The 27,982-nt window shown below is 38.9% G+C and overlaps 1 protein-coding gene across 1 annotated transcript; it reads right to left on the bottom strand.

The window, feature by feature from the left end:
- Window positions 1-27,896, bottom strand: LOC577397 (oxysterols receptor LXR-beta). Its single transcript, XM_030998769.1, has 4 exons — window positions 27,626-27,896; window positions 13,234-13,511; window positions 5,497-6,268; window positions 1-5,004 (listed from the first exon to the last, which is right to left on the bottom strand). The coding sequence occupies exons 1-4, from the start codon at window positions 27,858-27,860 to the stop codon at window positions 4,760-4,762; spliced, it is 1,530 nt and encodes a 509-aa protein (XP_030854629.1). The 5' UTR covers window positions 27,861-27,896; the 3' UTR covers window positions 1-4,759.
- Window positions 27,897-27,982: the final 86 nt, after the last annotated feature.

Below are 27,982 nucleotides of genomic sequence, written 5' to 3' on the forward strand. Positions count from 1 at the left end.
TTATCATACAATCAGAAATAGTGTGCTCTTTTATTATCAGTATCGTACATGTATAGTAATGATACGATGGATTTCACACAGAGATCTATAGACAAGAGGAAATCATCTCTGCCTACCTCAGTCCCAAATGCGACTGACATAAACAAATGACCAACTTAGGGGGTAAGGAAAAAGATATTTCTCAAAAAGGGGGAAAAACAAAGACAATACATCACACAATGTGACAATATCTTTATATATTACTTCTCATTTGAAAAAAAAGAAAGAAAAGAAAACTACTATACAAACATAGTATGCAGTTAAAACTATAAACTAAAACAAAAACATCTTTGTACCACTATGATTCAAACGTAATACAGCACAGGCGATGATGACGATACTTTTGTTAAAAGTTTAACGTCACTTCTTCAAGTGAACCAAAACATATAACACATCGACAAAGTCTTCTTTTTCTGTTAAAAGAAGCCTCCATGAAATTGAGACTCAGCTTGCTATGATTTACATGTTATGCGGTATGCTTCTGGAAAATTAAAGCAACAACTTTGTCAACCAATAATCATCTGGTTTTCTTCTATTTGTAAAAACTTTTTTATTCAAATGAGAAAAAGCAGCATAAAAAAAATTGTTTGAGTTTAAACTGTTTTGGTTATTCAAATAAGTAACAGAAATAAATTATTATAAAAAAAGTAATAATTAACAATGGCCACAAAACTGGCACTCTTTTTGCTTCTTGAACTAGCATTTTTTTTTTTAAATTAAAGCGACCAAGAGAGGATGCATAATTACTTTATCAGGAAGAAAAGACCTGAATCTAAATTTGATTTTGATAAGGATAAAATACCCTGAATCTAAAGCTGACAAGAACAGACTTATCACTAAAAGTATATCTACAAGAGATTTGGCAATTCAAAATAAAAATGTGTGCAAACAATTTTTCTTGGAAAATAAATATCTGACATTTACGTTGGAAAAGGAATTTCCTTTTTTATTGATGTCATAGCTGTTTTTTGGCATCTATACTTGGCAGTTTGTCTACTAACATACTCTAAGTACACAACATTTATTAAAAAAAATGTTTATGAGATGTCTTCAAAAATTTATCATTGATTGCTTATTCCTAATGAAACAAAACTGTCACCTATTTTTAGTGAGTTTCTATTTTTTTTTTAAAACCCATCAGAAATAAATATTAAAAGGATTTATATGAGACCAAATGAAACCTATTAATGATCAGCTGCGGATTTGAATTAAATGGAAATAAAGACATTGACCCTAGCTGGGTTTCATTCATCCTTAGGATAGCCATTATGATTTGATCAGCAATTTAGGCATTAAATCGTAAATAATATATCTTGTGACTTGTTCTGTGTCTGTGTTGCTATCTATTTAAAGTCATGTAGCCCCATCCTATCACTACGCAAACAATGAATATCCTGGAACTATCTGCAAACGAGAAGAGAGAAAGAATGAGATACGATGATAACGCACTCGATGAAAAACAGTCAGGTACAAGACATTTTAAAATCATCACAATGTGTATCTTATAGCAGTTGCATTATTGTCAATTCTGACTTCCATTTCTTTCTTTTTGAATCTTCAAAATCCTATTTACATCTGACATAATATTTTTTGGCACTTTCCTCACGTTGCTAAAAAAAAATGAAATAAAACTAACATGACACCATTATTACACATATCGACTTGACACCAACAATACAAATCATTATAACTGTTAAAATCTTCATGTAAATAAACACATTCTGTTGAAATTAATACATAAACAGAGCTTATTATCTTTCTCAAAAAACATTTGTCTAGTGATTTACAGTCGATAACCAAGCCATTATTTACAATTATATCAGTGAACTATAGACAGATTAAATCATCATCACCATCCCTCGTTTCAGTCTCAATATTTGATATTGAAATATACCCACGCAACAAAAAAGGTACATGTATAAAGTGGGCTTACATATAAATTGGGTTGATAAAAAAGGGTCAAACAGAATCAAGATGACATTGTTTTTAAGAGCTTCTCATATGTAGTATTCACACAAGTAGCCCAACCCTTGGGTGTAGCAGCATTTGGCACTCGTGAGTAGTTACATATATTTGGCCTGAATCTTTTTTGCTCTCCAAAAGCATTCCTTCTTTAATATCGGAGAGAGAGTAGTGTGCAATTTGATAACGCTACAGAGGGGACCTATAATTGGTAATGGCAATACTTGAAGTGGCTTCAATCGAAGGCCTGACTAAAACTGTGTTTTTATCACAAGAATTGTGACATTTTGTTTTGTTTGTCTGTTTTGTTACTTCTGAAGTATGCCTATTTGGAAGTAAGGCCAATTACTAAAGTCAGGGAAAAGATAACAATGTTAAAACAGAAAAGCCACAACCCTCGAACAACAATCAATTTAATCTATTAAAAAAGAGAACATCCCGCTTATTTTGCAGTAAAACTCCTTTTACACACGGGGATGATAAAAATTGGCAAAGATTTTGACAGAGAGTAAAACTGTCTTTCCTCTGCAGCAAAATATTCATGTTTAAAAGACAGTGAAAGACAACATTTTTACAAAAATGAAATTATTTTTCAGAAATCAGCCATACATCCTGACGATCTGTTTTCCAATACTGTGTTGTCCAAGCAAACGGGAGGTTTTCGACTCGAGAAAACAAATTCATAATACTACACTGAGTTCTCCTAGTGAATGAAATTCACTAATCAAAAGAATGTTTAATACTTTCAACTGTTATTATCCAAAAATGTGATAACATCGTTCGATCATATCCAGCTTATCTTTGACTGAAAGAAATACTGACTTGAATCACAATGTACTTGTGAGCAAATCAAAATGATTAATTAGTACAAAACTTTTGTAGGTTAAGCTTGGAATGGTGAAATCATAGATAAGATGAATAAATGCAGAGAGAGAAAGAGAAAGAGAAAGAAAGATAGAGATATAGATAGATAGAGGGAGAGAGAGAGAGAGAGAGAGAGAGAGAGAGAGAGAGAGAGCGATGTCACCACATTAGAGCAAAAAACAAAATATTAGATATTTGGCAAATAAAGAACAAAATAAGTTTTCAATCTGGCTCTCTCTCCTTCTTTCTCCTGCTACTGAAGTTGAACGAGGGAGAGTTTCAGAGGTCCTGAGACAAAAGACTTGCTACCATACTTCTTTATCAAACAATCAATCCAATAATACTGATCCAAACACTTACTACAACAAATGCATGTCTTGAATATAAATTTGGATTAACCGACAGAATACCCTTTTTGCAAGAGGATTTCCGCAACATTCATGGCATACCACAATTTCGTCTTTTTAAAATCGTTTGTGATGGTAGGCAGAAAGTTGTAATTGATGTGCCAAAATACGAAACCTACCAAAGGATATTGATGTGATAAGTTAAATTGTATATCCCTGATCATATTATTTGCCTCTTTATTGAGAAATAAGTTAAATCTACTAATTGATTTCATTCTCCCATGTACAATGAATTAAAACACATAAATACTGTGATTCATGATATTAACATTTTATAAATTATATTTATTTGAACTTAAAAATCTTTAAAAATCATTATTGGCACATATATAAATACAAGTTGTGAATTATTGAGTCGTTGATTAGGCCCATTTGGCTTGATCATATAAAATATAAGAATTATAACAAGCATTACTTCAAAATCTTCACACGGGTTATGTAATATGACCCAAAATGTATGCACTCATTTATTCTTTCTCATGCATGCTAGATATCTGTTTCTATACTAGCTCAGTGTATTAATACCGCTCCCCCCCCCCCTCCTCAACTCAGATTGCGACAGAGCAGAACTGAATTGACATAAAGGAACAGACATCAACACATTGGGGATACCATGCATACGGATCACTCCCAACACCACAATCAGGTAAATGAAGGAAATCTCTTGCCGATATCTCCTTTAATTCTGTGGAATGACTAAGAAATGAAGAACAAACGATTCTTGCGGAGATCCCTGATCCGGTCCTTAGCACAGGGAGTGACTGCCTGCCTCATGTCTCTGTTGGATGGATGGCAGAAGTCAAGCTTTTGTCCACTTCCTGCATCTCCGGCTTCTGCAGAACCCTCAGGAATCGAGTCTGATGAAGTTACCCGGACTCGCAGAATGGTTGGACACACGATCATTATCATGCTGGTGATATCCCTCAAGCTATCTTATATGCATGTTGAAAGCATTTGGAAATCCATTAATCCAGACTTGTCCAAACTTGCAAATCAACAAAACAAACTTTTTGAAAATGTAGTTGATTCTCATTCAAATTGTAGGAAATGGTCTTTAATACTTCGGTTATTACAGATCATATTGGATCTCTCTTTGGCCACTTAGGAAATATGTCATTGACTTGGCATAGTTAGTACATGGGATGATCCAATACATAGGGTGTATTGGTGCTTCAGCAACCACGGATCATCTTAGGGTTCAACTTCCATGCGTTATTCTTTGATAAAATCAGCCTCTTGTCTGTATGTTTGGCCTCGTCCTACCATCTCCCAACAGGTCGAGGTCCCGTCCTCTAGGCAAGTCAGTCTTTACCCTCAAAACGTCAAAGTCAAATCATCCTTTGTAATGTTAATTGACAATTATTGTTGGGATTGACCTATCAATGATTCCAGGATCTCTCTTTCCGACTGCTGCACCCACCGCTTCCTCACGCACGGAGGCCAAACATCTATTTCGAGTCCATCTCCCTCCAGAAAAGGGCCAAACGTTAAACGTTGAAGATCTCTGAGATGAGGGGGAAGAGGCTCTCAAACTGGGAATCGGGAAGCTTCATGGACATGAGGTCGTCGACGTGGTGCGTGACCAGGTCTCGTACATCGGTCAGCTTCATGATGAGCTTGGCGAAGAAGACCTTGTCTTCGGGATGGTTGATTTTGGTCAGGGTCTGGAGCGTCTCTACCATCGGCCTCTGGATCTGCTCCACGTCTTCTCGACTCACAATCTCCGGCCGATCTAAGGGACAAAGCATAAAGGACATATCAACATGGAAATCACATCACTCAAGGTACTGCTAAACATTAGCTATTCATACACATTGAGGCAATCAATCAGCAAACTCCTTTTACATTATAATCTTTTATGATTTTATATTAATTGGAAATAAAAGTAAAATAAAAGTATATCAGCACAAGTCAATACCTCATAAGTAAAATAAAATAGCAGGTTTACTGAAAGCGTTTTAAGACAACGTAATTACTTTGAGACATCATTGAGCTCTCATGAAAAAAAGTTACAATTGCAATTAGAGCAAAATGATTCTTACTGCCTCAAAAATGATCTTTTGACAAATGAATTCTGCTCATCATTACAGCAGGATGAAATATAAATAAATGGAAGTGTATATCCTTGGCCCTGATTCTGAATTTGGAATCTACCACTATCTAACTGACTAATATCTAATTGACTAATATCCAACTCCCTGCCAAAGAACAGTCTGAGTCTTACCTGGTGAAATGATTGTGATTGCTTGCAGTAATGCATACTCTTGTTTGGTCAGCATCATACCATTGACTGCCTGGATAAACTTGAGCGTTGGTTCTGTCGCAGTCAGAAACCCTGATGACAACATGGACTCGAAGGACCATTCGCTGCCTGTGATGTCGTCAACGATTACATTGCGCTCCGGAACGTAGTTCTCGGCACACCTCAACATGAGGACTTCAAGGATAGCGTTCTTGATGAGCACTGCCTGCTCATCGTAGGGCAGCCTGCGGAAGGCTGGAATGGCCTTGGTGAAGGCAACAGTTTGCCGGATGACAACACCCATTAACGTCATGTTGTAGATGATCATCTGCTGCATAGTGGGTTGGGAAGGGAGCATGGCCATTTTATCTTTTTCATTCAAGCCCGGTTCCTTCTTGATCTTGTCCGATATCCTTTGATTGTCCACCTGACAAGACGTTGAGGTGAGGCTCGGCGAGTGGTCCAGGGGTTCCTCCTTTAAACAAATGTGTTGGGGCTTGTCGTGCGGATATCTTTGGTGGAGCTTGTCATTGTCTGCTTTGTCCAGTGCAGAATCCATTTTGATCATGCGAGGGTCGCTGGCCATCATGCCACCAGGGTGGGGTGCCATCATCATGTCCTTGGGCGGGAAGGGGGAGCTGGGATAAAGACTGAAAGGATTGGCACCATTGCAGTTCATATTGGCAAACATTGCTTCTGTCTTGTCCTGGAATGCTTGCATCTTCCTCAAGATTTCATCAATTTTCCCATTTGGCTGTTTGAAGACAACAAGAAGAAAAAAGAGAAGGGAGAGAGAGAGAGAGAGGCATTAATAACAAGTTGCTCAAGATTGTTCACTTTGTCTTTACAAATACATGTTAACTATTAGTCTTACCATGAGAAAACAATAAGACTTGGCAGAAAGAGAGCAGCCGGGGGAGTATAAAAAATGCATGACATCTTATAGAAATGCTCTAGAAAGATACTATGGAGTATAACTGAATCCTTTTAAAGATTGTTAAAAGAACAAAGAAAATGCATGGAGAAAAACTACACCCTGTAAACAACTTTTGAATACATGCAATACGCATCATTCTTACTTTTGAATCATTAATTTCAAGAGAGGACATGTACACCAAAAAGTTCTCACACTTTCTTCTTTCCGGTTGAAGAAAAATTCAAGCCATGTGCAATGCTATGGGTCCCTGGTGAAGATATCCCAGGAGCCCAATTATAATGTATGGAAACCCCACTTGTTACACTCTGCTCTATTTAACAGGCAACATTTCTTCACTAATCGCTCAGGTTCTGATCAATCGCCGTCTGCAATTGAATATTCATTTCAGCACTTGACACTAATACGCCTTGCTTGCAGCGGGTCCTGCGATTTATGTCCTCATGTTTCATGTATATCTGCTGCAAAATGAGAAGCGTCTGCGCGCCACGCAATCCGGGTGTAATCAATACGCCACTCCGCGAAACTGGGTTAAGTTGCCGACGATTCCTCTAGTCTGCTCTACTTCCGTAAATGTTATTTTGAGGACGAGTCGGCTGAAAATTCGGGCAAGCGAATCGCAGACGAAAGATGAGAATTTGGAAAATGGAGCAACGGTGCAGGCACACATAACCCTTCAGCTAAGTCGTCTGAATACACTGTCTAAGGTGACAGGGCGCTATGTTCTGAGAAGATTTTAATTGATGCACAAACAGAGCTCCTAGCATCTGTTGCACGAATGTTTCCCATTACGTATTCCAAGCAGAAGAGGGCGATGTTATTCTAGAAGCGCCACGGGACCATATGGGCGCTGGGGCTTGTCCGATATGTCCCTTGGAGATGTATCACGGAGGCCTGCCGAGCGTGATCACCATCATAGATTCCCTCTGCATCACGTGCTACTCAGCATCTCTCCACCGGCAAAGGTGTGCTCGGTGGTGTCACCTGACCACAGAAACGCATCATCCGCAGATAACTTTCCCTAAAATTACGCATCTCCGGATAGCTCATGAATAATGCATGCGTCTTAAGAAGAGGGGAGAGGGGAGAAGGGGAGCACGTCTGACGAAGCCCTTGCAGGTAGCGGCAAGCTTTGATTACATATTTCTTCGCTGTAACCTATTTCTCAGGCCTCTGGTTGGCTGCGGAATGAGGGAGGAGGATTCCCTTGCATCGAAGCACAAGGGACAACTAAAAGACAGGCAGTAATCAGTCCTATTTGGGGTATGGTTACTTGACTTCAGACACAATTTTGATGAAAACTAGGCCAACGCATCCATCATTTTCTCTCCTTTCCAGGTTCTGTTGACAGAATGTTCCTATCACCTTGTACAACCCAATACAGCGCTTGGCCTAATTCTGGAGTGTACGGCAGCACAACAACACTTTGACAAGAGTACTTTGCCTGTTTCTTGTATCCAATCCACAAGCACTTTGAAACATAGCTGCATCAAACACCTTTTCTCAACAAGTTCATTTTTCTTTGTTTCCAAACACACAGAGTCAAGCCTCGAGATATCCCAAGGGGTAGCAGATATACTGATCAATGCAAATTTTTTTCCTTCAAATTTTTTCCCCTTTGGTCTTAGTATTTCCTAAGGAGTACGTACAATTTCTTGATATCTAATCTAATTTGTAACAGAAGATGATTCACATTAAATTTATGGGGCTTTCAACAACAGAAGAAGAAAAATATCTGCCACCACATTCAGGGGAAAAAAGAAAGAAAATACAAAGTACACAATACTTCACCAAAGAATGGACCTACTGATATCTATCGCAAGCAAATGATACAGCGTAGTGGTGTTTCATAAACTGTTGCGTGACAGTGATTTCACTGTCACATTGATCACGAGGTGAGGTGCGAGAATTTTTGTCCCGTCCATCTCACTGACCTTTTGGAATTAGTTGGTCCTTGCGGGCAGTTTAATTTACGGCCAAACAAACATGCCCGCGTCATTAGATGCGTACACAGTCCTAACTGAAAATAATGCACATTGTGCAATCCACAAAACCTTCTACATGAATCTTCATCCCAAGCGTGCATGATTGCAGGGGATAGGCCTACACCGTTTGAGGATCAGAAAGACGCTGCGTCCTATACTCCACCATAGAGTTAATGCCCTTCTGGCTCTCTCAAGACAACGTGTCCATGTACTTGATCTCATCAACATTTTCTGCTAGTGTGGCTGGGCTATCAACATCAGAGACAGATGGATGGACAGACATCGTCTCAAAAAGTGCAGTGATCTTCATATGCCAGTAGAGATTCATAAAAATGCGTGTTTAAGCGCAAAAGTCAGATCATGCCAATGCAAATGGAATGCGACAGGGAGAGATTTAGAGAGATGGAGAGGGAGATATAAAGGGAGATATGAAGAGAGACATAAAAGCAGAACGAATGATGCTGATAGAGAGAGAGAGAGAGAGAGAGAGAGAGAGAGAGAGAGAGAGAGAAAGAGAGAGAGAAAGAGAGGGGGGATGTAGGAAAGAAGAGATAACAGAAAAGAAAAGAAAAGAAAAGAAAGAACAGGATGAGATAATACAGAACAAAGCATAAGATGCAGCGGAAAAGAGAGATACACATAGAGCGAGGGAGCAAAAGAAAGACATGACCAGGAAACAAAATTGAATTTTAAACATCCTGCAGTAAACCTTTGGTGCAATGCTGGTAAGTTTAAAGCAATTATAAAACATCTATGACATGGAAATAATAGGGTTCAAACTGTTCATTCAGTAACCGAACAACTGCCGTCTTCTGTTCTTGCTTATGAATGGGAACATGAACACTTGCTACCCATTGACACACCATGGGTCTGCATACGCTTTGTAGTTTGTACCCTAGCTCTCCCTGTGATGGCTACAGGCACAATCGATAGTTTGCCAATTTGCCCCCAGCTTCAGCGGCGTTTGTTCTCTGAATGAATGATGAGGTAAATATTAACACTGGTAGGTGTTTGATGAGAATTATTTCAACAGGATGAATTTGCTCTAATAACCCAGAAGCTAGAGAGAGCTTGATGAACCAGCAGAAAGAAAGCAAAACTATACTTCTGTTCAGCAACAGAAGGATGTTGACTCTCCATTATTAAAGTAAATTGTATATATATGAATTAACGCCCTTCTGGCTCCAAACAGAGGATTACTGGATGTAATATAATGTAATACAGAAAATGAATTATTTTGTTTTTGCTCTAATGTGTCTGATTATCGCGTCATCTCTCTCTATCTATATATATATATATCTCTCTCTCTCATGAACAACAGAAATTAATAAATGCCTTGTAATCATTTCATAACTTCCCTTATCTTAAAGAAATATTACCAAAGGGGAAATACATATAGTTATTTTTTGTTTACCTCTTTAATAAAGAGAGGGATATACAAAACTTGATACATCTCAAAAACTGATCAGAATAATTGATTTTGCCATTTCTGCGGTCATGGGTGAAAATTAAATTACATTTTGTAATATATTTCAAAAGACTAATCGAAAAGAGTAAAATTTGGAGTAAATAGAGGACTTAACAAAGCATTTTATGAGAAATTAAATCAAATTCTTATTCATATCTCCTATTTTTGTTCCATATATGTGACACCACACCACAGCATGCCACAGAGAAGAAAGCCCCCCCCCCCCCCCCCCAAAGAGAGTAAAAAGAGAGAGAGGGAGGGAGAGAAAGAAGGAGAGAGAGAGAGAGAGAGAGAGAGAGGGACAGAGACAGAGTGAGAGAAAGAGAGAGAAGAAGAAGAGTAGAGAGTAAGAAGGGAATCCATGGGATAAAAGTGCAAGACATGTGGAAGACTGGCTAAGAGTAAGAGAGAGAATTTGTTGCTGGGTACAATCATAGGGTCAGACCAAACAAATATCCAAACCAAATATTTCTGGATTGGGCTATTAGAGAGAGGTGATGACAGCATACAAACCCAGCACACAAACCGCACCAACCCTAAGTCAACCATATATGCAGGGATAGGGATAGAGAAAGAAAGAGAGTGGAATATTAAAGACATGAACAGAGAATATGGAAAGAAAGGGAGATAAATGGGGGAGAATTAGGTTCCGGTGGAAAGAATAAAAACAATTTGTGCACAAGGTGTTGGAACCATGCAATGCTATCAGTCCAAAGTAGAGTCGGACATATGCAGGTATAACATCTGGTAACTTATTGGTTACAGTTACAGAGGCTAGGAAAGGTGTTTACAGGAAGGGTCATGGGTGGAAAGAAATTAAGTTGTCACAGGGCAAGAAGATGGGAGTGAAGAATATTAAGAGCCATACAGCCAAACTGAAGATTTATCACTTTACCAACAAAGTAATGAAAATGGAGCAATTTAAAGATGAATAACAGGGGGCTATATGATGAAAGAGGAGAAAGGGTGATCTTAGAAAATATGTCTAGGCTGTGTAATGATTTAACAATCATTGACAACAACATAGAATACATTTTTAAAACTCTGACATTTTTGAATCCCTAAAACTAACTTTAGAAACCTAACTAACATAAGACCCATCCATGATTGGAGGTCACCACCAGGTGAAAAGTGACATTAATATTACAATCATATCTACATGTACTGATGAGCTGGGCGCATGATTAGGTCTGACTCTTTCACCAAATCATGCCATACCCATCTTTCCCATCCAAACTTCATGCCTGAAATCACATCAGTGATTACGAAATGAACTCGGTTTATCATCCAACATTCAGCAAGGTAAAACTGTCATCAGACATCTGAATTCATCCCTCACCTACAGACTCTCCGGAACGTACGCTAGCTCATTATCACATTCTCTGTTTGTTGATTGTCACTCGATTGCCATCAACAGCAGCAAAAATTCGCGCCAGACAGTGCTATTTTTCTGGGTGATTTTTAGCGAGGATGCGACGGCGTTTAATTTGCCATTAGAGGCAATCGCCTGGGAACGGTGTTGATCATTCCGAGAGGGCCTTGACTGGTTTGTGTTATCATTGCGTATGGGCAGCTGACTGCTCAGTGAGCGGGCGATACATGGGGGTAATTGTGCTTGAGTAATGTTGACCAGTGGATGGTGAAAGATATCATTAGCGTTGATCTAGATACGACCATGCTCGATCGGCGGCATAAAAACAGGTTTGGGAGACGGCAAAATACACAGGATAGATGAAGAGAGAGGGAGATAGGTAAAGAGAAAGAAACAGATAAGGGGAGAGAGAGAGAGTAGGGAAGGCACGTCTGATTTTTCAGCATGTTTACGCACCTATTCCTAACCTTGTGCCATTTAGCATCAGACAATTAGATAGACATCACAACCAACCTCTCTGCGATGGCATTCAAAATAAAAATACCGGTAGTAGAGCGCTGGTGGAGAATGTCTTCTGACCCAGTTGGTACATTAGAGTTCGTCCTCCCAGGCATTTTCACTCCAAATTTCTATCTCCCATCTTTTTCATATTGTGCTATACCTTGCAGCTACACATTTTTATAGGTCAATTTCACGGCCTCGTGGGTACAGAGTCAATGATTATATGCTGCACATGCATCTTTGCTAGCAGTTTAGACGATTGAATAATCAAATAATTATTATAATGTTGCACGTCCATTAGTATTCCATTTCTCAGGGAATCCCTCTTGTGCAGAAAACAGAGATAATATCACAGTTACCATCCCATTTAACATGAACACAAGGAAGATGTATGTTGTAAAACACAAAGCATACGCTGAAGGAGGTTCCTGATCAAGCAATCCATTTTTTGCTGTTGTGCCTAGCAGCCTCATGGTTCTGCTTCTCCAAAGTGACCCTCATTTTTAAAAGAGAGAGAGGAGGAGGAGATAGATTGACTCATTGAGAGAGAGAAAGAGAGAGAAAGAGAGAGAAAGAGAGAGAGAGAGGGAGAGAAAGAGAGAAATAAAATGAGAGGGATAGAGAGCGAGCGAGAGAAAGAGAAAGAGAGAGAGAGAGAGAGAGAGAAAGAGATTGGAGGAGAAAGAGAGACAAACAGATAGACATAAAATGAGACATAAAGAAAGGGAGACTGACAGAGAGATCTATACATCCTGGCTTCGATCCAGAGGTTCTTCAGTGTTGTGGCATAGACACAGCTGGAGCTCCATGTAATTGTATGTAACATGTCATCATCATGCCATGTATCCATCCAAAATGAAAGAGAAAATCATGGGGGAATGTCTGAGAACCATTAAGATCTTCACATAGATAATGGGTGCTGAGCAACAACCCCCCATCTTACTCCAATTTCCCCACTAAACAGCGGGAGACAAACTTAACAGGATAGCAAACAATCGCTGTCCCCTCTATTGTAAAAATGTTGCACAAAAAAAAAGGTATGAAGGCCATGAAGGTATTCAATTTGTGAAGCATTGCTGTTTGGGGTATTTATCTCACCCAATTGGAATTTGTGCAATACAGGTCCAACTGTAAGAGACACAGATGTCCTGAACTAGTTTCACTGCATTGCTATGTACAAGGAATAGAAGTCAAGGGCCCTAGCTGTCTTAATACAAAGAGTTGATATCAACCGCAACTAAGAGATAGGAGACTGCAAACTTGCGATTGATTGGAGGACTTGCGATTGATTAGAGGACTTGCGACTGATTTGGATCAATCGTAGCTCTTTGTAAGACGGGGCCCAGAAGCTCTTTGTAAGACGGGGCCCAGAAGTATATATCAGACCTAGACTTGCGAGGGAACGTGCATGTAGGACCAGGACTTATGAGGGATATATATTAGGACCTGGACTAGTTACCTTAGCATTGCTATTTGTAGCCCCTGAGTCCGTCTTGGCCCTTTCCAGCGCTGTGATCAGATCCTCCTGGTCCTTGTTGAGCTTAGGGGAGAAGCTGACGGGCATGACGATGCTACACGAGGGCGACGACGATGTCGACGATGATGACGTGGACACCGAGGAGGCTGAGGGTTGGGGAGGGGTCGGTTGCTGGGTGACCAGGAGCTGTTCTTTCTGCTTCTTCTTGTTCTTGCGTTCTAGCGGTTTCCTCGTCTCTAACCTCTTCTCGTCCCATACACCTGTAAGGATGATAAAGAAGAAAACAAAAAACACCTTTAATTTCTCTATCGATGATGACTAGAGAGACCTACATTGATAAAATATACAGGATGGTATATATTCAAGATTTTTTTTAAAGAGCCTAATTAAATTAACTTTTCTTTTTCCGTAATATTTCTGTTACTTTCTTTTTTTAATATTCAACAATGTCTGACAATTTTCCAAGACTATAATGCCAAAAGTGAAACTCTAAATTCCTTTAATGTTTCTGCATGAAAACCACACAATGCATATCATCAGTTAATTGCCTACATTTTCGTAAAGAGAGGTTTCTAATATATTTTTTGAGTGAGTTGGAGAAATGTATTCTTTCATTGTTAATTTGATACACAGAGAAATAATTGTTATCTAGCTATACACATTATCCTACACTACAAATGCCATGACAAGATCACCCCCAAATTTCTGTTTGTACAAATGACTCTATAAAAACGACATGTACCTCAGCACTCATAGAAGCTATGACATGCCACTATAAATAGAAATAAAGGGATAAAAAGAAGAACTTTGAATAGGACTGATCAAAAGTTCATAAAAAGTTCAAGTTCCCCCTATGATACCCAAACACATACTCTATCCCTGACTTGTAGCTTCCCGAGAAGCTCAAACTCTATAAAATCAACAGGAAAGGTTGGAAGGAAGAGAGCTGTGAAGAAAGAGAAAATCTGCTTGGATTCCCTATGAGATGATCGCACAGCACAAGAGGGCATGAGTCAATCCTATGTTGTTTGATACATATACGTTAGTTTCACGCATGCATGTGTTTGTGACTGATGGGTATGGCAATGGGATTTCCCCCTTTTGACAAGGAGGGATGAGCAGGGGAGGGGGGGGGGGGTTGCTGTTTTATCTTTACTACTGTTAGTACAGATGCCTTGCTTTAAAGTGTTCTATATCAGGAAGAATAGGTTATATATAAATTACTTTTATCTTTTTAATAGTCAGAAGAGGAAAAGTTGAACTATAAAAATAATTCCTTAGAGCACCTCAAAAATTGGGAAGGGGATATCCAAAAAAAGCTGACCTGGGAAGAGGATAAAGACGCAATGATTTTTTTCTTTAAAAGAGGGGAAAAAGAGAAAAATAATTGATTTGCGCAAACATGTATCATCATTTCATATACATATCTTAAGATTGACATGCAAGTCTTTAAACTTTACTTTTGAGTATCGGTAATGATCTAAAGAAAAATAAGTCTGAAGAAAATGTAAGTTGGCATTTGAAATATAGCATGTCAAATAGTCTCTGTATTTCAAAACTAAAAGAAAGTCATATTTAAAAAAAACTTGAAGCTAACTACTATGTTTTTCATTCTTGGTGCATGATCTGGTATCCAATAGCGCCCATCACTCCCGCGGCCTCTCAACCGATACTGACACACATCTCTCGGCTCTCCTTTCGCTGGCTGCCAAAGCCTTAGGTGTTACCGGGGATCTCATTTTGAGATCCATTATGTCAGCAGTTGGATTTGGCTCCCCAACTTGGAGGATTGAGCCCGGATTCCGACCAGGTTGGAACCATTTTCCGACCCACCCCACCCCACCCTCCCTACCACCGCTCATCATTCTGTCTGTCTGTCTATCTCGGAGACGACCCACGAAAGACGACTCCCTTTTACCCCGATGTTAGAACGAGGATCAAATTTGTGCTGCCTTGCCGCATTAGCAGGGCTTTTAAGGCCGACATAAGACCTAAATAGGTAGCAGAGTGAAAAGCTATAAAGTCGGGTCAAAATGTGATCTGTATTGATAGGAGACACTTTGCCTGGATTTGCTCTTTATGCTATCTCACAAAGCGTATCACTTCAAATTTGTCTACATTTCTTCGGTAGATCTTCACTAAAGCCCATTGCCCATAGAACCTTTTTTTCTTCTTCAAGCAAACATGTGTCGTCTTCTTCCTTAACTTCTCCTCTAAAATTGTAAATAAAGCTTTAGTAGAGAAAATTGCTATAATTTTCCTCAAGTTCAGTGTAAGTTCTCTGCCCATTGTACCACTTATGGATGATAAAAAAGCCTGAACTTTATACTGCTGCAATTCTAAAATTGTTTTTCTTTTCTCTTCCATTTTATAAAATCAGTTTATACGCTGCAATTGAGAGCCAGAAGGGCATTAAGCCATATCCTTGAAAACAGAGCTACGTTTAATGCCTGTCTAAATCTTGGCTGACAATTTCTTTTGTATTCCCTTCCAAATATCGTCTTTGTCCGACACATACATACCTTTAAATTATGATGGCACCAAACTTGAATAATCTTTTCTAACTCTTCCATAGATACATCATCTTCTCCCCCTCACCTTACCCCCCCCCCCCTCCCCACCTTCACTCTCTCTACCTCTTTATCAACCTTACAATTTTTTCATTTTCTTATTCACATTCTCTCATCTTGTTCTGCAACTTCTATGTATATTTTCCTCCTGACTTTTGTCATCTGAAATACATACCTCCTAAACTGAGAAATCCATGTTACCATCTGGTGAAATCTACCTTTTCCCAAATTTAATTCTAAATCAGTCGACTGCCCGTCGAAAAAGGGGGGATAAAATCTGACAAAATCTGAGGGATCATCTTCCCTCTCCCTTCTCCTACGTCACCACGAGGCATGGTGACATCCCAGCTGTACGCCACATTGATTTTACTTTTTCTTACGTTTAACTTGATGACGTCACTCAGCTTCCTGCTTTGCACTTTTTAGAGAAATGTACGTAATTAGATGGGAGTAAGAAGGATGTATGTTCACGCACTGTGTGTCTTAACATGTTCTGCAAGATTGTACCTGGTTGTAAAGACATTTTGTGTTCTTTAATTTCTTCACAGGCTCCACCCCTGTTGCACCATGGACCTGTTTACAAAAGTCCTGGAAGTAGTCATACATTGTAAAGAACTTGCATAATCATGATAAATGCACTTGATAAGAAAATAATTCAAACTATCAGAAGAATATTATTGCCAGTTGCATTTTTTCTGAAGGACGACACAAAATTTGGAGATTTAATGGTGAAAGAAGAAAAAAAAACTAATATAAGTTCATCTCATGGTGAATTAAAATTGAAATATGATTGGAATGTCAGTCTTCAGGCACTGGAATCATCAAATAAGATGATGACTATGGATGGGAGAACTAGAGAGCATTGTGATGTTGACATTGGTTTAAGGCGTTAACAAAACAATAAGCAACATCCAAGCCGGAGCTGCCATCGCCCCTCTTTCTCTTTCTCTCTCTCCGTCCATGCTTCTCCGAAGACAACGCAAGTATGTCAAGTGAGTCACGCGAGACGAAATTGACGTCAGTGCCACGCCGATCACGGACGACCGTAGGAGATTGGTTGAGACTGGGGGAAGAGGAAGAAATTCGGCAGCAATTTGTGACTGGAAGTCTCGGCAATCTGTTGATTGTAATCTTGAGAGGAGAGACTGTTCACGTTTGGCCTGGCCACTGTTTTTTCCTTCTTCACTGGGATTGAATGTCCAGTCAACAGATGATGACATGGGGGTTGTGATTGGATAATTGTGAGGTAACGTGGAACAATTAGGAGCTAATCCGCACATTGTTGAGGGTGTGATGATTTGACATGCACAGGGTAGATTCCTTTATACTTATGTCAAGATACAGTTTTACATTCTAAAGCAACTGGTGCTTTCACATTACTCCCTGAAGTAATTACATCCTATGATAGTTCAAAAGCTACATAACTTAATAGATGAACACACATTTAATACTTCAATTTTCAAAGTGAATTTTTAGGCAAATTTTCAGGTTCTCCTTACATGCCCGAACCAATTCCGTTGTATGACATTTATTCCTCACGATCCTGTAAAAAAAATTCCTCCAATCCCAATCTTTGGTAATACAAATATAATCTGATTCCTATTTATTTAACTATCTCATCTTCATGTTTTGAGATCTGCAAGAAATGAGATGCTTAACATATCGTCAGGCCTCATGTACATTGAATATCAACCAGTCAAAATGTCATTTATTAGACATTTAATGATGATTTGAATCTATTTGGTCTCTGTAAGGATGTGAAAGGTCAAATGAGAGCTCCCTCCTGGCCTAGTAGTGGTGTCCCCCCCCCCCCCCCCCTCCTACCCATACAGGGACAGTAGAGGGCTTCCAGTCTTTACCCTTTCATCAGGTCGCCCATCCAGCCAGCCATCCAGCCAGTGTCAAACCTTCGGGCTAAACCCTCCCTGTTTTTGAGAAATATCACATCTCGCACCCTCCAAGAAAAACAACAACAAGGAAAACTCTGACCCTGGCCTGCTGCCCCCTGTGGCTGACATCAGCACAGCTTCTGAACTGTTTATGAGAAACCAGTGACAACAGACAGACCTAGCTGCAGTCCTCAGGCTTCACCAGGCCAGGGTAAGACCTATGGCTATGGATGATGTGTGGTTTCATCATCAAGCCCAAGACTAACGAAGGAACAACAGGGTGGTAGATGAGTCAGAGGAAAGTAATGATGGTATTGGTAGAGGATGGTAATACTGTAGCAGGAAATAAAGATGTAAACTTTTTTTGATTCTCAATAGTAATTAATGTCTGATAATTGAACCATAAAGAAAAAATTGATTGTTTATACCATCACTTCAAAAATCTGACTGACATGACGTGTGACTTCAATCACGGAATCAATATTCAATGGACTTATCATGAACCCGATAATTCTGTTAATGTTTACCTAAAAGCTAATTCATTCATATCACATTTCCTAATATTTTGATTCTGTATGCATGTGTATAATTATGAGTAAAGAGAGGGGGATGGTGGTTTTGACAGGTTTATCATTGTTTAGCACCTTCATAGCCACCCACATCTAAAAGAAGTATAATCAAGGTACAGAACACCAATCTAGTTATTTGAATATAGCTCAAGCATTCATTCATTTTTAGGATTATGTTAAGAAGACAATATTTAGTTATGAAAAATATTTTCTCTCCTGTCAAAACCAAAAAATCTATGACCAATGTATTAAAATGATAATAATCCTTTTCAATCTGCATTTAACCCTAAAATAGCATATTCCTATTAATCCGCTCTCCTCTCTTAAAAACACTATTAATAAGAAGTATAATATTTCCAATTTGATCTCTAGAACTCTCTCTCTCTCCCCCTTCCCCCAACAGTCCCAAACAAAGACATTTTTGTTGGCTCTTGAGGTGTTGACATATCTCTCGAGACCTGTCGCCTTGAACTATGTATGGTGTGGCTCTACCAGAAACAAAAAATGGGAAATAAGCAAGGGGGAAAAAAAAACGGTTGCTAGCAGAGTTATCAATCAAGCCTGGAGTCAGTCATGGTCATTTACTCTACCAGTGTTTAATTGTCGTAAACATATTCTGGGGGTCGTTGCCCCCTTCTGCCCTAGAACTAGAAGACCTTGTTTATATTAGCCCTTTGAACACTAAGCCCGAGATACTCCGATACTCATATGGAGTCTACTGAAAATATGTGTTACACCAAAATAATAAAATATCCAAAAAGAGCCTTGTTTACACTGAGATTGTCTACATGGCCAATGTGTCTTATACCAAAATCATATCATATCCAACAGGTGAAAAAGTTCTGTTCACACTAAAGTTATCTTCTTGTATACTAAGTATTAAAACACATAAATAATTTACAAAATCTCCCTGAAATATACCCGCAAACATTTAGCATGTATTCCTGAGTTGGTTTTTCCTTGCTTTACTTCGCTTTAATAATGAAGTTACACGAGCTGGGATTGTATGCTTTTTTGCCATGGTGTTTTTTTCACATGTGTTTTTTACGCTGCCCCTCCTTCAAATGTAACGATCCCCATGGCAAACATAGTATTGATCTGTTTTTACCAAAATAGACATTCAAAAACTGCCTAGCGTGCTGTGAGTGGGAAAAGGGCAACATGCAGTGAGAGAAAGTTCGAGAAGAGAAAACAGGAAGGTGGAGAAGGGGAAAAGGAGCAAGAGAGAGAGAGAGAGAAAAAGTAGAGTGCAAGAGAGGGAAATGGAAAATTTGAGAAAGGGAGAGAGTGTGGGAATTTAAAGAAAGGAAAAAAAAGAGGAAGAGAAAGGAGAGAGGAAGAGAAACGAGAACAGAGTAATGAGACAGAGAATATGAGAGAGAGAGAAAGAGAGAGAGAGAGAGAGAGAGAGAGAGATGTAAAGAAAAGTACTACATTAACATCAAAAACATTTGAGACATATGGGCATATAGCTTCCTGTACATGTAGTTCCCAAACCTTTATACCCTTCTATTGATACATAATAACATACCCATTAGAAGATAGGCCTAATAAAGTATTCATATTTCTTATTACACCTGTCTCTGTAGTGATGATTAAAACAAATATTGAGGATCTATAAAATGACAAATGCAAAAATCAGCTACATGTACCGTATACAGTCTTTCCTGGTTGATTTTATACAGACCGAGTAAACTGGTTTTCTGATGTGAAAATTTTTGTACTGTACATCAGCATATGTTAGTTTTGTTAAATATTGAACAGGATTTTTCAATTTCCCTGTAAATTTTAGACATCTACCATTTAGTATTGATCTTGAAGTTGTGCAAGATAACACAGGAAATAAATTCAGGGAGACACATACCGGTAAATGAAAAACCCAATACTGCACACGGAAAAAAGGAATCTCGTTTAAGCAGAGGGGGTTATTAATGAATAGATACTCTTTGACATACGTCCAGTTACATCTCACCAAGCCCTAGCTCATACAAAGAGTCCCATCTATTACTATTATATCCCCACCCTGACTGCATGTTGCTGAAGCATCCCATAGACCGTGCAAGAAGTATATGGCCCTCGACAGAAAGGAGAGAGACTTACAACTAGAAAAAGATAAACAATCTAGTCATGTCAACCAATAATATGACAATACAAATGAGAAAAATTCCTCATCCCCCAACCCCGCCAGGTTACGAGCACTTTTCCCCCTTGGCAGACATCAGTCGTGGCAGAGTCCCGATGCCGTTGTTGTCATACATGCATGCCTGCCCGTACACACGCACCACGCATGCAGGCAGGCAGGGACAAGATAAGTACAGTGGGAGGTAGATAGATATACATCATAAAATATGACTCGTACATCCAGCATAAGATTCTTCTTGGTTGCTCTCGACAACAGCGGCGGAGCAACCTCCCAACACAAGAAATCAAGTAACCTCTCAGAAAAGTGCAAACATTGGTATGCAATGGACTCAATTTTTTTTCTCCCGCCTTTCCCTTTCTCATCTCTCGCTCGTATTTTTCTTGGAGCATGCATGCACTGCTAGCCACAGCTAACAATTTTGATATCTTGCATGCACGATAGAGTCCCGTCCGTCGGTCGTGATTGGAGCCGGTATGACACGCCGTGGCAAGCATACTCAAGTACCCTTGTTAAGCAAGTGTAACAATATTAGCAAGAGATGAGGAATCATCTTCTTCATCATCATCATCATATTCAACATTCATCTACTCAGTACTGGTAGTTCAATTTTTTTCAAATCTTAGGTCCATTCATCTAGTTCAATTCAAGATTACACACTTTCATTTCCTTTGAATGCATAAACATTACCTAAATCACATTTACTAACCCTCAGGATAGCAAAGTTATTCAGATAGAAAAAAAAATCTGTTCTTTCTCAAAGACTACTTACTTATTATACTCAATTAAAAAAATTTGATCTAAAAATTATTTGTGTTAAGACGTTCTAATCCAGGTGAATGATGAATGAGATTATAAATGTTATCTTGAAATGAACAAGTTATTTCTTTGAAATAGATAACCTGCCTTCGTTTTTGTTTATTGGATATCATCTGAATTTCTCTAGGAGAAATCCTTCTGTATGTGAAATCTAATCCATATATATATATGGATCTCTTTCAAGATATATAACATGATTGTCTTGGATAACAAGCATTTCCAATTTTTTTCTTAGTATCTTATCATTCATCCAACTGTACAAAAATCAAAGCTAAAAACATATGTTTTCTTGGAAAATACAAATGTTTTTCTCTGACCTGCTCCTCTTTTCTTCTCCATTTCCTATTTTGGGGGTAAAATGATTAAGTATATACCAGGAAGTATTTCTTTGGCAGCAACATAAAAGTCCTGTACCATAAGGATGATTCCTTTCTTGAAATTTGACCCTCAAATAAAGTCCTACTGCTGTTTCTTGTTTCACCATTTTTTTGATTTTGCTGGTCATTTTGCTAGAATTCTAAGTATTCCAGGAAGTCTTTCTCTTGGATATCAAGACATAGATCCTGGTCGGGTGAATAACCGCTAGATTCAAAAATTAAAATGAAGATTAATTTTTTTTTATAGTTATCTTATGATCAACTTCATTCCTTTCTTCTTTTGAACTTGAGTTTAACATAAGCTTGAATGCCTTGGTCATGAATTTCATAATCATAAGCACTGCTTGAGGTTTATTTCAAAGTGTGTCTCTTCTATTGTTTCTTGTATTAGAAACAACCCTTCCACGACTCCTCACCTAGAAGTACAGCACTCTAAATAAGGAGATATCTCTTTTCCTTCTGTTCATAAACTTCCTTTTAAAAATCCCTACTAAACTGAAAATAGGACAGATTGACCAAAAGTACATGATTCACATTAAAATCAGATCACATACATGCATGTGTGACTTTCAGAAAAAACCACTAACAGAAAGCCTAAAATATGGCTCCCCCCAAAAAAAAACACACACACACACTGATAAAATGTTGCCATTTAAAAACTGAGTGTCTTGATAGTTTACAGAAGACTTAACGAAATATTCAGAAAGCAACTTTTAATTTCCTTCTACGTTTTTCTACAATTTTGAATCAGTTTCAAAGGCACAATCCATAAACTATTAAAACAGATTTCTAGCAAGGGTAAAGAACAACGCCCATTTTCAAAAAATCAACATGATGGAATTGCATCCGTTTTACTTGCTACATGTAGCATCATGTCAATACATTCCTCATGAGCAAATTCAGCAAACAGAAAGGAATGGTACAGGTACATGCATGTCAAGTTGCTATAGATGTGGTTACTAAGGGACATGTCACATTATTACAGTAACCCCCCCCCCCCTCCACTTACATGCGCCCCTCCTTTACACAAACACATATTCGACAGGTCTGTTCACGTTACGTGTATCCACTGCAAATATCCTCCCAACCATCTTCTTCCGACGAGGGGGGGGGGGGGGTGGGCTTGCCTCCACATGACATACGATTACGGCGCGAGGGGCTGAAATCTCCACTATCCTTAAATTGCTAAATAAAGATCTACAGGTAGGGATTGATTGAGTGTAGTACGCACACCGCGCTGTCATTCAATGCCCCATGTAACGGGAACATTAGCATCGCTAGCAGCAAGAAAACCGCCAGCCTAGCTCCTCAACTGCCCCAGTTAAATACATTAATATAAATGACTCTCTCTTACATGCTAGTGAACCCTCCCCTGCACTTTTGCTCAAGAATCTTGTCTCTTTGAAGTTTTCGACCTTTTTTGTTGTTGTTATGGTCCTTGGTTTTCTATTCATGGTCTCTACGTTGTTGCTCTGTCTGTACGCATGTTCACTTTTAGCTAATTGTGAATGTCATCAATGAACGTGTAACAATTCCCACTTGAAGCTTCCTCATAGGAAAACACTCAGCCTAATGAACCTATCATTCAATCATTTAACTAACAGAATGTCAATTAACATTATAGAATAATTCCTTCAAAGCAATGTATATGATCTAATCATACAAGCTGATAACAATGCAATACAATTTCAGAAATCCTTTACATTAAATTTCCTTCAAATTCTTATATGTTATCATATACTCATATACTCATATACATGAACGGTTCTATATCACAACATGGTTTAATCCCTATCCTCATCATCATCACTATTACTCTCCTCCTTCCCCTCCTCCTCCTCCTCCTCCTCATCAATACTAATCATTTCTCAATCTATGAGAAACCTTTCCTAAACCCTGACTAAACACTGCCGAACACACACACACCGCAGTCTTTTATGATGCAATAAACCATCAATTCTTCGGCAAATGAGCTCGTAATACCCTTTTAATGACCATGAATTGGCAACACCTTCCACAAGCGACTGCTCAAATCCGCTGATTAATTAGAATCATGGGGCCCCTTCGCCTGCCAAGTGTTTCTTTTCACTGAAACAGCCAAACGTGTTCTTCCTCAAAACAATCAAATGACTCCAATGTCACGTCCTCCCCATTGCTCCATTACTGTAGACTGTAAAGATTCTACTTTCCTATTAGAATTAACACTGTAACAACCTGTGCTATTGTACTATGAGCAGTGTTTAGTAGCTCAATAAATCGTGTTCACAAAGAAGAACAAAACAGATCTCGGCACAAGCAATGGCTCCCCAAAGAAAAGTAGTCGACAGATAATAGAAGAACAAAAAGATAATAGGAGAATAGGAAAAAGGGAGAAAGAGAAGGAAAGAGAAGGAAAGAGAAGGAAAGAGAGGGAAAGAGAGGGAAAGAGAAGGAAAGAGAGGGAAAGAGAGGGAAAGAGAAGGAAAGAGAAGAAAGAGAGGTAAAAGATGCTCAGGGTACAAGACTAAATGAAAAGGAGTATTAAAAGGCAAGAAAGGGGCTGGATGATCATTGGAATGAGAAAGATAAAAAACACAAAAACTATAGGCCCCATTAAACACAAATATAAGAGCACAACAATCTTAATGGACGAACGAAAGACCCATAAATAAAAAAAAACTATTAGGGGCAATCAATCCATGTTTTCCAATGTAATTGTCTCTTTGACCCATTAAAGTCTAAAAGCAAGAAAGAACACAGGATAACGTCCAGTACATGTTAATGAAAGTGAAGCAGTCTCAAACGGATTAACTTTTATCTAGGGCGCAACCAGCCGGCCTTTACAAAGCATCAACATCGGATCGCCTGATTGGACCTTTAAAGGCAATGAGGTTGTTACCATGGTGATGGATGAGTGATGAGGCAAGGAAGACATGGAGGAGGATGGGAGCAGGATGGAAATTGACTCATTACCATGATGGATAATTGTCGTTAATCTCGCTGTCGTGAGATTCCGACAGATTTGAGGGGAGGCGTTCAGTTTTTCCCTTCATGTAATTTTTCAGCTCCTTCCCAAATCACCCGCAGGGCGCATTTGGGGAAGGCGTAGTGCGACTTCACGCGAACTGATTACAATTAATCAATTACTCAGCTTTAGGGATAACAATGATGATCACATGTGAAGCAGCCTGATTGAATATATCTTCAAAGGTGTGACGTATTTATCAATTCACATGCATGACTTATATCATGATAGCTACTCATAATAACATCTCCGTATTTTCCGTAACATACTGTATATTTAAATGTAAATGTGAAAGACATATATGCATTATAACCACATCCTTATGAAATTCTCAAAATATCTCCCAGTTCCTGTAGACTTACGACATTACATATCCTCTTAAAGATAATGACAAATGCAGATGTCAGCACACAGCAAAATGGGTGAAAATCAGGAATGAACACTTATAAATTGCACTGATCACTTCGAACCATTGTCCACAGCCCCTTGTAAAATTCTTATTTTGTTGTCATGGGAACAGGCGAGAATTTGGTGAAGTTGACCTGGATCAAGGTCAAATCTGGAGAAGCAACTGTTGTGGTTTATTGGTTGAGTCTGGTCTACAGCTAGAGGGGTCATTAACTTGTAATTTAGATTTGACAGAACTTGAATGGCAGTAAACCATTAGGGAGGGGCAGTACAGAATCATCTCGTTATGTGAGGGGGGGGGGGGGGCAAGGTAGTAGATCTAGAAGAATTACCAAGTAGAAAGAAAATGAAAACAAAGAATTCTTTGGAATGCCTTCATAATATGATTAAAGCAACACTGTGCAAATTTGCTATTACATGGATTTAGCTGCCGATACTACCCCATTTAAATACATATGTGTGGAGAAGTCTTCCTGTGACTAAGTTTTTCTGATTGAAAATGCTACTAAGAGTCTCTTTAAACTAAAGCAATATTTAAGCTGAGAGGCAGAAAGACCTTACTTGTCAATTGGCATAGATTAGCATCCTTTTGGCACTCAGCAAAAATGAAATCTTATGAAAGTCGAATTCCAACCTCCCTCCCCCCCCCAAAAAGTTAGAATTTTAGTGAAGAGATTGATTGATGCTCTATTCAAGATTAGTGAGTTAGGTGTTACGTAAAAGAAGCCGTGTCCATCCTTAATTTTCACCCCTTACTTTCAAGACTGCATGATCTTTTAGATAGTTTTGCTTTGATTTTCTACAAGGAAAAACAAGAATGGTGTGGGCGTCACACCAGAAGAAGGAAAAAATGAGTAAAAAAACTTGATCAGCCAGACTCCTGTTGCTACAGTAACCAAATATGTTTGCCACAGATGTTTCAAATATCAGGGAGAGCTAGCGCAGCTCCACCAGGCTAGCTGAATCCAACACATAACACACAATCTATTGAACTATGACCTTTCTTCATACACCAAGTGCTGGGAGACGAGACGAAAAAAAATATGCAATATGGGGAGAGAGGAGAGAGGGAATAATATAGATTTTCCCCTCCAAAAGAAACTGGAGTGGTTTAGATTAAAGATGATAGCAGGAAACAGACTACATGACACAAATTGGTAAAATATTGACGTTCATGCAGCATCTTCAATTATGAAAGCCCACTATCCCATCTCTCTGGGCAGTGTAGCATTGATTATTGCACGATTTCAGCCTGTTCGGTAGATCCGCCTCCTCCGATTGCAATTATATACCCCTCCATTGCAGCATACAGTCTCTCAGTCCTACCAATATGCATGTATTTTCTGCTCAATCATGAAATGGAGAATGCTACGATGTACTCTCCATGTACTATATTCCCCCTCTCTCTCTCTGTCTCTCTCTCTCTGTCTCTCTCTCTCTGTCTCTCTGTCTAACTTTTGCTGTATTTCTTGCTATCAACTCGCTTTCACTCATTTTGCTTCCACTCCTAAATCCTCCTTTAATTAAGTTTCTAAAATAGTTTGGCCTATCTTCCATTCCTTTTAATTGTCTATTTGTCTCTATCCTTTCTCTCTCCCTCTATATGTACCACTCTTTGCCTGTCTCTCCCCATCTCTCTTTTTCAATGAATCTTTCATCTAGACTCCACTCCCTTTAAAGACTGATATGTTTCCATTTATCTTCTTTTTCTTTCAAAGCTAGCTCTGAACACTTTTTACCTCATACACTACAATTACTGCGTTGCTAATTTGCTATCTCAAGACTACACCTCCCTCATCAACTTTCTATAACATATTCTTCCCCGTTCTCATTTTCTCCAACCCCTCTCTCTCTCTCTCTCTCTCTCTCTCTCTCTCTCTCTCCTACTCGCCTCTCCTCCCCCTCTCTCTGTTTCTCTCTCTCTCTCTCTCTCTCTCTCTCTTTCTCTCTCTCTTTCTCTCTGCATCTCACTTTCTCTTCTATTCAAATGCCATGTGCAACTCTTTTATTTTTTTCGTTGGGTCAATTTCACTAGCTTTCTCTATTGCCTCTGGTGTGTTTTTGCAGACAGCGAATATATGCAGCATGCAGCACTCCGTTTGAGCTCTGCCGCAGTGTATTTGTTTGTGCAGCCCGGAATTAAAATAAACCCTCCTTTTCTTAGTTATAGTTTGTTTTTTTCCTTCTTCTATTTCTCTGAATGCAATATGGTTTAGATAAACAGTGATGCACACCATGAGCTGGCGAGTGTTGATTAAATTCCACATTTTTATTTGTTCCTTTATGTCATCTATTCCTTTTGCAATTCACTGAGCTCACATGTTGGCAATGATAGAGCCTGTCGTCAACAAATGTGCCCTTTTCCTCCATCAAGGCTGGTTTTTCATTCTGTAACCAGTTTTCCTTGCATACATCTCTGGTAGTTTATGGAATTACTTGTAACTTGGTGATTGTTGATGTTTTCATTACAAGCTACTGCATGATTTTTAAATCCTATTTTTTATAAAAGTATTTTCCGTGAGCTCCTACCTCCTTTCTCCATCTACCCACACCCTTTCATCCAAACACCTCCGCCCAACAATCTGTACTAAGACTTACGTTCAGGTTTCATGCCCACATCGAGGCATTTCTGGAGTCGGCAGGCCGGGCAGTGCCGCCTGGTGTAGAGGTCCATCACACAGTTTCCATTGGCTTCGCAGGTAAACTTTGCCTTACTCTTGATCTTGCGACCGAAGAAACTTTTACAGCTCTCACACGAGACCACCGTGTAGTGCAGACCGCTTGCCTTGTCGCCGCACACCAGGCACTTCTGCTTGGAGTAGTCCACCGACATTTTCTCAAACCTGGATAAAAGATAAAGAAAAAAATAGGATGGGTTACTTAATCAGTCAATCAATGATTAATATAATCAATTGTGAGGAGGGTACAGACAGTTTGAAAGAAATGCAGACATAA

The sequence above is a fragment of the Strongylocentrotus purpuratus genome, unplaced genomic scaffold (assembly GCF_000002235.5).
Source record: "Strongylocentrotus purpuratus isolate Spur 01 unplaced genomic scaffold, Spur_5.0 spur5_scaffold_5, whole genome shotgun sequence".
Taxonomy (NCBI): Eukaryota; Metazoa; Echinodermata; class Echinoidea; order Camarodonta; family Strongylocentrotidae; genus Strongylocentrotus; species Strongylocentrotus purpuratus.